We start from the raw sequence: 11,608 nt of genomic DNA on the forward strand, positions 1-11,608 counted from the left end.
CTCAATGAACTCTTGGGAGCGGTGATCAGCATTGTACATTCAATGCCGGCTCATCTATATTACATGACATACATACCATATTAAAACCTAGAACACAATTAGTTAATTATACGACATGCATGCCACAACACAAGGTATTAATTTATGAAAGTCTCGCTACAATGTAGACAATTCCAACTACCACTAAAAAAACTAAAGCTAAAATGCACTTCAGCAGCATAAGGATTTCGCGACCAATCCCAACTAAAACAGACAGATCATGCGTTTGTTCAATATCTATGGGCTTCTTCCGTAGGATCACTGTCTCATCAGCCGCCGTAGCCGCCTGTGCAAGAGAGTTTTGCACGTGTTCAACATACTCTTCCTCCCAGTACCAGCCTGAACATCTAGTGCCATCCCACTGAAATTAAAACAAAAAATTAGAACTTTAATCATAATCATCATGAAAATAAGTATAAATTAACCATAATCATCAAATGCGACAAAATAACTCACATTGCGATCCGGACACTTGTAGAAGATACGGCCCTTGTTGGGACACTCCTTCCTCATCCGGTACTTCATCACAATCTTCTCCTCACACTTGCCGCATGCAATGAGAGAGAGGTCCGGCCTCAGTCGCTTTGGAACCCGATGAGAGGCCGAGGACCCGGAAGCAGTTGCCATCTACTCTCTATACTCATTTTTAATATAATATAAATTTCTCATTTTATAAACAAATGAAATTAAAAAAACTCTAAAATTCTCTATATCTCTAAATCATGAAGTGTGCTATGCATGCTAGAAATGAAAGCTGAATACTAGTTTAGAATAACTACTTTAACCTTCCTTCATCCAAATATGCAAACTTTAAAGTGATTTTGAGCTTAAATGGCTTACAAATAAAAAAATCCACCATAAAAAACAACATATATCTAGTCCACAAAATGAGATATGTCACTGATGAAACATGAGAGTATAAAGTTGATAACCTTTAGAACCGAAGAATCGATGGAGGAATCGAAGAAATCTTGTGATTACCGGCGATGAGGAAGAAGAGAGGCCGGCGATGAAGCAAGAACACTGAGCTCGAAGTGGCTCGGGCTCGGAAAGGAAGAAGGGGTATATAGGAGGAGACCTTTAGTCTCGGTTGGAGACAGCAACCGGAACTAAAAGTCCCTTTCTAGTCCCGGACGGAGCCTCCAGCCGGGAGTAGACTTTTACTCCCGGTTGGAGGGACTAACCGGGAGTAAAAGTTAACCTTTAGTCCCGGTTGGTAGCTTCAACCGGGACTAAAGGTCCTCTACAGCAAAAGCCTGCCGCAGTAGCCGTTGGGTAGGGACATTTAGTCCCGGTTTAAGATACCAACCGGGACTAAAGGTTTCTCTAATCCCGGGCGTGAAAAATACCGGGACTAAAGCTAAATTTCGAAGTGGATCAAAAGTCGTTTCTCTACTAGTGCTTGTGATATATATATCTGCTCCATTTGCCCACACTGGCACCTCGTATCCATCTGAGTTTCTGACTGGTAATATTCAGCAGAGGTGCACTCGGAATACTTCAGTTAATTAAGCCGCTGCCTATACCTGAATACCGGCCTGCTTCCTTTTTGAATTCATCTGTTGATTATTCATGAGCTTTTCATTCATTAGTTGCGTTACAATTCCGTTTCTGTACTTTAAGTATTCAAATTATGTTTCTTTCGTGAACTGCAGTGAACTATCTCCCTCTCTCTCTAAGTTCAAGTTCAATCTTTACAAATCACAATTAGATAGTTAATACTTGGATTGAACTCTCAGCATTAGGCATTTGTTCTACATTGGGTAACCTAAAGAGAGAGCGATCGATCGGTCTGAGCTATGGTTCTTGCATCACAAGAATTCAATAACTCTTCAAATAAAGTACCAGAATTATAGACCATCTTCTTTAGCTATATGGGAAGAATTATGGTCAAGCATTTACCTTTTGTTTTTGAACTCATTGTTTTCTTCCCTAAGTATTGTGCATTGGATCAAATAGAACACCAAATATGCTTCATCTTTTGTAGGTTCTAGGATTGCTATTCTATTTGAAAGAGGATGGAACGATACGAGTGCCCTTCGAGCGGTGGATCAGAGGAACCACCAATGCATCCCTTCAATTGCAAAAGGAAGAAAAAGAAATCAATCTGAATAACCTCTCTTAGCAGTATATCAGCTTTACTAGCATGTATATTTGAGAGATACTCCCTTTGTACCAAATTGTAAATCGTTTTTGGCTTTTCTATATGCATAGCTTATACTATGTATCTAGACACAGTATATATAGTGATTAACTAAAACTTTGAACTATTTTAAGAGAACAATATATTAGTATTATCATGTGCTAAAAAATTGAGTAGTTTAAATATTATGTTATTAGAACTTAATGTCCGTTATATATCCGCGATCTGCACTCAGCTAATTCATATGAAGATGTGAAATGTGAATTGCATCTTTTTGGAACCGAGGGGTACCTTTAGTACGTGAAGCTTCACCAAACAGGCCTTTTCGCCGCATCGTTCTTTCCTTAAAAAAAGAATTTTATAACGCGCATCCTTGGAATCCAAATGTGGGAAACCAGTTGTCTAGGGATAGTTGTCTGGGTCTAGCCCATCTTCCACTACAGTTTGCGGGCTGCAGGCCCACGCACGCGCCACTCGGGGCCCAACGAAACTGGCGCCGCGACGGATCCTCTCGCCGGCTGCACCATGGCCGGGAAGAGCGAGGTACGCCCCCGTGGTCGAGGGTTGAGATACCGACCACTCAGTGTGCGCGCGCGCGCGCGCGCGCCTCACGTCCAGTCCAGGTCCAGCCATCGGTGGGACAGCCTAGTCGAGGAGAAGCTTCGCCAGCGCCGCGCCGCATTCGTCGACGAGGTGAGTTCCTGCTCAGGTTTATCCGGTCCCCGTTCATCTCTTCCGTGTAAGAATAGAGGGATCGAACGAAATGTCAAGTGACGGGAAACCGGGGAACTAGTGATTCTCCTGGAGGGAAGTATGCAACGGGGCCGGATGCTGCGTTTTTGTTTGTAGCTCGTGCCTCGCAGACTTCGATCTGCCTGAATTGCTCATCAGCCATCGCAGAGGCATTGGGCAAACTGCCTCTTGAATTTTCGATTGTGAGCATGCAGCACGCGGTTGGCGATTAGCTTCCACTCCACTCAGCTGTAACAGTCCAGCGAAATTTCTGTCTCACCATCTTTCCTAGATGCCTAGGCACGAGACAGGAATCGACATTTGTCATCCACTATGCTTTGTCTTTCTTTCCTCCTAGACTTTCTTACACCTCTTTCCTGCTACTACTAGGGAACAATCTATGGGTGGATAGCAAAGCTTGACTTGACTCAGAGACTTGGAGTCTTTGGCCCCGCGTCTTCTGGGAAAAGACGCTAAAGTTAACTAGCAGCCAGTTTAATGAATTGATGATTGAGAAACTGCATTATGCACACGAAATTATTAAGCACCAGAGCAATGATTGATCAGTTAATCAGCTTTTAGTTTTTGGTTAATTGGAATGTATGCGCTTACCAATTCATTGCAGTGGGTAAGATGGTTGCCGATTGCAGATATAAATGGTTGTTTTGTCAATTTTCATTCAGAGTTGCTGTTTGCAAAATATTTCGTTACATGGTTCGAGGACAGTTTAGGATTTAAATTGAATTTTTGAGATTGAGATTTCCACCAACAAGAAAAAAAGGGGAAAGGTGAAAAGTAACGGAAAGGAAAGCAGTCTACCTAACCTTTTTTCATTTGTTATTAAAGGTGCCTGGCCAAGACGGCTTGACTTGACTCCCACCTTCCATGAAATGCACCGGCACTCAAGCCGAATGGCCATTATAAGAGCTTCACTCAGCCAAAAAACTTCAGGAGTTCGACACATACATTGAATTGCAAATCAATATTTTTCACTACTTCACTTCACTCCATTACGCTTCACAACAACTAAAGCCGTTCCATGACCATGGGGACAGTTGTCGGTGAGATGCTTGCATCGGCTGTCCTGAAGGTGGTCATGGGGAAGCTTGGTGCGGTTATTGGGCCTGAGGTCAGCTTGCTGTGGAAGTTCAAGGATGACTTCGAGTCGATCAGAAGCACACTGGTGACACTCCAAGCTGTGTTGGATGATGCTGAGAAGCGGTCTTCACGAGAGGAACGTGTGCACCTCTGGCTCAAGAGGCTTAAGTTTGCTGCTTATGACATTCATGACATTTTAGAGGAAATGGAATCCAAGAATGACATTGGCTGTGGTTCACTTAAGAAGGTGATCACCTTTTTCTATTTTCTGATTTAAACATTTTCTGCATTTAAGTATATTTCTGTTATACATAAAAATGAATGGATTGAAAAAGTATATTGCTATGTTTCTGTTCAATATGTCGGTGTCGGGTAATCCTTAGTACTTGTTTTAAAGCTACCATCTGTGGTGTATATAACTTAATAGCTACTGAGCTATACCATATTGCATGTTTTGATTTGAAAAATTCTTTTGTTTGATTGTAAGTGTAATGGTAAACATGCAGTTAGTGGTAGCTGTCCAAGTTTCTGATATAATTTGTGCACCAATATAACTTAAAGTTGTAACACGATAGTCAACTAGGTTTCTTGAGGTTTATATGCAGGCAAGGAAGCAGGGAGTGTGCTTTCTAGCATGTACGGTTTTGGAATCGTTTGATTTTTACGCTGTTACATCATCTGTGTTCTCCTTCAGTGAGCATTAGGCTCCAAGTCTTTTGAAGCCTGAGAAAGGACTGTTAATAACAGCAGAGTACCACCTATTAAACAAGTCTCTGTGATCTCTTTTGGAAATTTAGCTACCCACTCTTTGCTGGCAGTATGGAAACCTCTCTGTAAACCAATACCATGGCCCCTAATCCTGTGTCAACTGCAACGAAAGAAGCTAATCTACCACACAAAGCATGATGTTAAACAACAATGGTTACAGAAATTTCTGTTATTTATTTTCAGCATAGGGATAGGAATTAGTTAGGGAAAAGTTTTTTCTGTGAATTATGTAACTTTACCTCAGAAATTGAAGTCTAAAACATGTGGCACAGCTTAGCGCACACATCACCATTGCTCACAAGATGAAGAAGATGAGACAGAGGTTGGAGAAGATTAAGGAAGAAGCAAAACTGGATATATTCAATTTCAAGGCTGATTGTTGCTTCTTGGATGAAAATGTTAATAGCAGGGCTACATTTTCTTGTATCAGTGAAGAGATTGTGGGGAGGGCCATGGAGAAAGAAACTATAGTTGCTATGTTGACAACATATAGTGAAGAAATTTTTTTGACCCTCTGTATTTATGGTTTTGGTGGCCTTGGTAAGACCACTCTTGCCAGGTTAGCTTTCAATGATGAAAATGTTGGGAGAGTTTTTGATTACCGAGTATGGGTCTATGTATCTATGAAATTTGATCTGAAGAAAATTGGTGAATCTATACTTTCTGAAATTGATGAAGGTAACTGTGGCCACCATGCAAACCTTCAGGAGGTTACTCGTCATCTCCAAAGAGTACTTGCTGGCAAGAAGTTCTTGGTTGTTCTTGATGACCTATGGGAAGACAATTGGATCCAATTGCAAAATCTGAAGACAATGCTCAGCTGTGGTGCAAAGGGAAGTAAGATCATTGTGACTACACGCACTGGGAAGATTGCTTCCCTGATGGATCATTGCATGCCTTACAAGATGGATGTCCTATCTGATGATGATTGTTGGATTTTGTTTAAGAGACAAGCCTTTGTTCCTGGAAGGGATGATCCTAGGATAGAAGTAATTGGAAAGGATATAGTGAAGAAGTGCAATGGTGTGCCTTTGTCTGCACAAGCTTTGGGTTTCATGATGCGATTCAAGGAAGGGGTGGCTGCATGGGAAGCAGTGAGGGACAGTGAAATCTGGGAGATAGAAGAAGATCAGAATATCATGCCATCTTTGAAGCTTAGTTATTGCCTCATGCCTTGTCACCTGAGGCTGTGCTTTGCATACTGTGCAGTTTTCTCCAAAGGAGCTGTCATAGACAAGGACATGCTGATACAGCAGTGGATTGCACTTGGATTCATTCAACCCACTAGTGGAAGCTTGACACTTGCAAAGCGCGGTGAGGAGTACATCCGTGAACTAGTGAGCATGTCCTTCCTTCAGGCTTCAATGTTATCATCCTCAGTGAGTCACTTTTACATGATTATGAAATTCATATTCCACTATACTGCTGAACTTAGGGTGTTGTTTACACAGCATGTCATCTTAGTCATCTGCCATAGTTTTCATAATATTTACTTTTGTTGATATGTTTTTAATTCTTATTCGATTTGCTTATGCGTTTAAACTCATTATGTACACATCAGGCGGCTAACCATCACACGAAAGCTGCAAGGGTATTCCAGATGCATGATTTGGTGTATGACCTTGCAAGATGTGTTGCTAATGAAGAATTCCTATTCATGGATGCCAAAAAGAGTAGCACGACTAGTGCTGGAAGTGATCATTACCGACATACAGTGCTGATGAATTGCATTGAGGTACCAATGAACAGCAAGGCTGCACTCTGTAAGGCAAAATCACTTCATTTTAGAGATTGCAAAAGGCTGCAGATTTCTGGGAGATCACTCTCCCTGACCCTGAGTAAATTCTTGCGAGTCTTGGACATAAGTGGTTGTTCTATCTTAGAGTTACCAAGTCAACTTAACAAGATGAAGCAATTACGTTATCTTGATGCATCGGGAATGCAGAATGAATTGAAACAGGAGTCTTTCGCTGGTTTACAATGCCTAAATGCACTAAACCTTTCAGCAAGTTATTTTCAGACATTGCCAGTTCAAATAGTTAACCTTGAGAAATTGCATTACTTAAACCTTCATGGTTGTTCTCGCCTCATGTTAATTCCTGAGTCCATTTGCGAACTAAGGGATTTGGTGCATCTAGACCTATCAGGATGCATTAACCTACGAGTTCTGCCCACATCTTTCGGAAAACTCCAGAAACTATCATTCTTGGACATGTCTGGTTGTCTCAACCTAGTTAGCTCGCCGGAATCATTTTGCGACCTCTGTTACTTGGAGAACCTTAACTTGTCATTCTGTCATGAACTTAGAGAGTTGCCATTAGGCAATCATCAAGAACTCCTCATACTGGACGTGTCCAATTGTCATAAAATCCGCATTTTACCCATGTCATTTTGTAACCTCCTACATTTAGAGGATCTCAATTTGTCATGCTGTTATGAACTTCAAGAACTTCCAGAAGATTTTGGAAAAATTCATGGGCTTCGTATTCTGGATCTAAGTGACTGCCACAGACTTCAAGCATTGCCTGATTCCTTTACTGACCTTGTAAACATAGAGAAACTAATCTTATCTGATTGCTGGGAGCTAGTAAAGCTTCCAGAATTGCTTGGGTGCCTACGGAAAATTCAGGTTTTGGACCTATCATGTTGCTCACAACTTTTTGCATTGCCTGAGAGTGTTACTAACCTCACCAATTTAGAACACCTAAATCTGTCATGCTGCATTAGCCTTGAAAAGATGCCTGGAGACTACGGCAGCTTAAAGAAACTTAAGCTTTTGAACATATCATATTGTTTTAAGGTCAGTATCCCTTATGGCATAGCCAATATGTCTAACCTCAAATGTTTGTTGGCAGTTGGGTTGGATGGTTACTCTTGTAAGAATAAGGATGATTTCAATATTGTAAGTAGCTTACTATGTATGCCTAGTATAGATTTAACTGAAAAGGACAGCCCCAGTGGCGACTTCCATGGGATCTTAAAGCACAAAAGACTCCATCTTTTGGGTCTCGGCACTGTGCAAAGCATTGATGAGGTTGAGAACTTAGGATTGTGCAAGCATCAGCAGCTCAACTCATTAAGACTTAGTAGCTCCTACTTGAATGGTAATGAAGTGGCTAAATTTGTACCAGATGACATTGTACTTGAAAAGATCATACCTCCAAGGACCCTGGAACACTTTGAACTTTTGGGCTATCATGGTTCAGAATTTCCTGAGTGGATGCTGAATCTGACAACCATTTTGCCAAACCTTGTACACCTTAAGCTTTCTGGCCTTGCTACATGTGACCATCTGCCCCCTCTTGGCCAGCTACCAAAATTGCAGTCTCTGGTCATAAATAATATACCAAATGTCAAGGCCGTTAGAGAAGATTTTGCTGGTGGCAGCAGAGCATTTTTGAAATTAAGGGACCTCACCATCAGTGATATGCCAAACCTAGAAAGGTGGCTGTTAACTCTATCAACTAGCAAGGAAGAGGCCCATGTGTATATGTTCCCTAACCTTCACCATCTGAAGGTATCAGGGTGCCCAAAGTTGATATTTGAACCATCTCTTCCACAGTGCCTTTTATTGGAAATTGATGCATGTGGTGAGATCTTGCAAGGATGGCCAGTCACACCTTCACAATTACACCCTAGGCCAACAAGAAGGTTAAGCTTCCAGTTCTGTGACTTATCATTTTCAAGGGAGGACCAACTTCATTTGTTTAGTTCCTTAAGTTCACTTAAGTTCCTGTCAATAAGGTCATGTGAAGGTTTGAACACTTGGGGAGAAAGCATAGGAACATTAACCAGCCTTGAGGTGTTGGAGCTTTCACTCTGTGATATACCAGTGTTTTTGGGAAGAATCGCTTCATTGCAGAGTCTGAGTATTGAAATGTGCCATCTACCTTGTGATTTTCCCCATTATTTGCTACAACTTCCATTCTTGCGGGAGCTACAAATGGTTTGTTGCGAAGCTAAGTTGGAGTTACCTGGTGAAATGACCAGAGCCATCTTGGCTCGTATTCCAAATATCAACATACACCATGTAAGTTACTGTGCATATATATATCTTTACATTCTGCTTATGGACTATGATTTCCTAGATAGCTCTGCCAAGATTAATTACAGTTATGGCAATCATGCATTCATGCTATACATACAGTCGTGAAATATCTTTATCTTGATGCACCAATGCTTTTTTCTTCTATATGTTGCATGTAATTTATAGGATGTCAATTGTGAACAGTTCATGACATATTTATAGTGTGGAACCACCCAATAGTATTCAGGTCAAGTTCATTTCTTGTCTTAGTTTCAAAGGGCACGAATGCAATCCAATATAGTGCCGGGGTGTGTGTGATGTACAGTTTCTTGTACTTGTACCCTTTTCTTATTAATATAATGATACACAGCTCTCCTGTGATTTCGAGAAAAAAAGTCAGATAATGAAATATAGCATGACATATTCTTTCATCTCGTCAATTATGCAACTTATCTGTTCTTTCTGTATTCAGGTCGGATGTGTCGAGCATATAGAACAGGAGAATGGTATATGCCAAAATGTTTCAATTGACAAGGTAAGCTGATGGTATATTATATGCGCCTGTTCATTCGAAAGTTAATCAAATGTCTGTTTCATTATGGCAAGTAATTGGTGATGGTTGAACTGGATCGTTCAAATTTGAAAGCATGCATTTGATGCATACCTGACAAATGACAGTCTTTGGATGGCTGATTCTGTTGATGGTAGTTTATATTGCAATATTGTGGGAGGTATATGAGTACCATTTTTCTTAATATATAGCACTAGTGTTCTGCTAGGTGCAGGAAATTAACAACTGGTGCAGATGGTTTATTTGAATACCCTCTCTTGTTGAGAACCTTCTTATATTGAAGAGGTTATTTTGTTGACATTCATCTTCTCTTCAAATTTAGGTCGGACGTATGAGCTCTATCGATGTTATAGTTGTGCCTCCACCGATCCAAATTGACCCAATGAGTCAGGTACCAGCAGTAAAGTTCTTTTGTAAACCTGAAGAATCAACTGTTTATTATCCCATGAAAAAAGGATAAAAGATGACCTTTGGTGGAATTTGAAAGCATATACTGTGACAAAATAATTGATGCCCATGTGTATTCTTTGATCATCATAATTTTGGGCCTTTGCCATGTAGAAATTGAAATTTGTACGACCTATGCCTGAGTTGTCCTTAGCATTGCAACTGTTGCTTTGAGGTCAGAAATACACCACGCTGTTCTGCAGTCCTGCCTCAGAGTCCCAACATTCCTGGTCCTAGGGTTTAGGTCTAATTGCTTAAATCTTTTCACAGTGGATTTATGCACATCTTTCACCTGATCCCTTTACCTTCTGTACCTGTGATACAGAATTCAGCAGGTGAGTCCAGGAAGATGGTTCGATTAAGGAATCTCAAGCTGAAGTCACCACGCCTAAGGATCAAAAGGCTTGCCAAAGCGACACAGCTGAAGAGCAGCAGGCGCAAGCGGCGTGGCGTAAATTACATTTCCGCAGCCAGAAAAGCAAGAACTGGGAACGTGGCTTCAAGTAGCAGCCAGCGAACGTGGAATTGCGGCAATATCGCGGGTGAGGTAGATATTGGAGATTTTATCAACTTCCTTCGGGAGAAGTTCGGGTGTCAAGGAACGTCAATGAACCATCAGCGGCGCATGACGGTGACGGGCGGCTTTTCACGGATGAACCTATTCTGAGAAGGAAAAATTCCAGGTAGCGTCCAGTCTGGTGAAAATTGCAAACCAAATCTTGCTATTGCAAAACCAAACCCGGTGAGGCGGGGAAGCCGGTCACATGCACACTGCAATGTCGTATATATATTCTTCCTTTCCTTTTGAAGAATCTTTGCAGTGCAAATTGTTGTTCAAGTATTTCTAGCTTGATTCATGTTCTAGTGCAAGACAACAAACTCTTATGTATGCCCTGCCCTGTCAGATGACGAACCTTGCTTGTAAGCAGCCAAGCTAATAACTGGATCATTATTACTCTGTTTCTCTTATCATTGCTTGCTAGTAGTGCTAGTGCATAAACATTGCTCCCCTTTTCTTTTCCCCTTTTTGAAGAAGTTGTAATGGGGCAAGAACCCTCCAGGAATTTTGCACGATATTAAGTACACATCAGGCTACTAGTATATACCAAAAACAAATAATTATTTAAACAGATCTAACTTTATTAGCATGATAATATGTACACATTAGGGTGGCGTAGTGTATAAACATTGCTCCCCTTTTTGACGAAGTTGTAATGGGGCAAGAACCCTTCAGGAATTTTGCACGATATTAAGTACATATCAGGCTACTAGTATATACAAAAAAACAAATCATTCACTACTACAGGAATTTTAATCGAGACGGGCACAAGTGGGGAAGCCGGTCACATGCACACTGCAATGTCGTATATATATTTTTCCTTTCCTTTTGAAGAATCTTTGCAGTGCAAATTGTTGTTCAAGTATTTCTAGCTTGATTCATGTTCTAGTGCAAGACAACAAACTCTTTATGCCCTGCCCTGTCAGATGACGAACCTTGCTTGTAAGCAGCCAAGCGAATAACTGGATCATTATTACTCTGTTTCTCTTATCATTGCTTGCTAGTAGTGCTAGTGCATAAACATTGCTCCCCTTTTCTTTTCCCCTTTTTGAAGAAGTTGTAATGGGGCAAGAACCCTCCAGGAATTTTGCACGATATTAAGTACACATCAGGCTACTAGTATATACCAAAAACAAATAATTATTTAAACAGATCCAACTTTATTAGCATGATAATATGTACACATTAGGGTGGCGTAGTGTATAAACATTGCTCCCCTTTTTG

General features: G+C 40.9%; 1 protein-coding gene across 2 annotated transcripts; it reads left to right on the forward strand.

Moving 5' to 3' along the window:
• The first annotated feature begins 2,738 nt into the window (after window positions 1-2,738).
• Window positions 2,739-10,787, forward strand: LOC136521821 (putative disease resistance protein RGA3). 2 transcript variants are annotated; one of them, XM_066515584.1, is made up of 7 exons: window positions 2,739-2,875; window positions 3,761-4,259; window positions 5,053-6,159; window positions 6,342-8,810; window positions 9,280-9,342; window positions 9,701-9,769; window positions 10,151-10,787. In XM_066515584.1, the coding sequence occupies exons 2-7, from the start codon at window positions 3,954-3,956 to the stop codon at window positions 10,490-10,492; spliced, it is 4,356 nt and encodes a 1,451-aa protein (XP_066371681.1). In that variant the 5' UTR covers window positions 2,739-2,875; window positions 3,761-3,953; the 3' UTR covers window positions 10,493-10,787. The 2 variants fall into 2 exon arrangements, with proteins under 2 accessions (XP_066371681.1, XP_066371682.1); XM_066515585.1 differs by having other exon boundaries at window positions 5,488-6,159.
• The last annotated feature ends 821 nt before the right edge of the window (window positions 10,788-11,608 follow it).

This window comes from Miscanthus floridulus, chromosome 18 (assembly GCF_019320115.1).
Source record: "Miscanthus floridulus cultivar M001 chromosome 18, ASM1932011v1, whole genome shotgun sequence".
NCBI classification, from domain to species: domain Eukaryota; kingdom Viridiplantae; phylum Streptophyta; class Magnoliopsida; order Poales; family Poaceae; genus Miscanthus; species Miscanthus floridulus.

Excerpts from the sequence above, each read along its gene's own strand:
- LOC136521821 (XM_066515584.1), top strand. The coding sequence starts at position 3,954 with ATGACCATGGGGACAGTTGTCGGTGAGATGCTTGCATCGGCTGTCCTG. Across the intron at positions 8,811-9,279 it reads CAAATATCAACATACACCAT|GTCGGATGTGTCGAGCATAT; the intron begins GTAAGTTACTGT and ends TTCTGTATTCAG. Across the intron at positions 9,343-9,700 it reads AAAATGTTTCAATTGACAAG|GTCGGACGTATGAGCTCTAT; the intron begins GTAAGCTGATGG and ends CTTCAAATTTAG.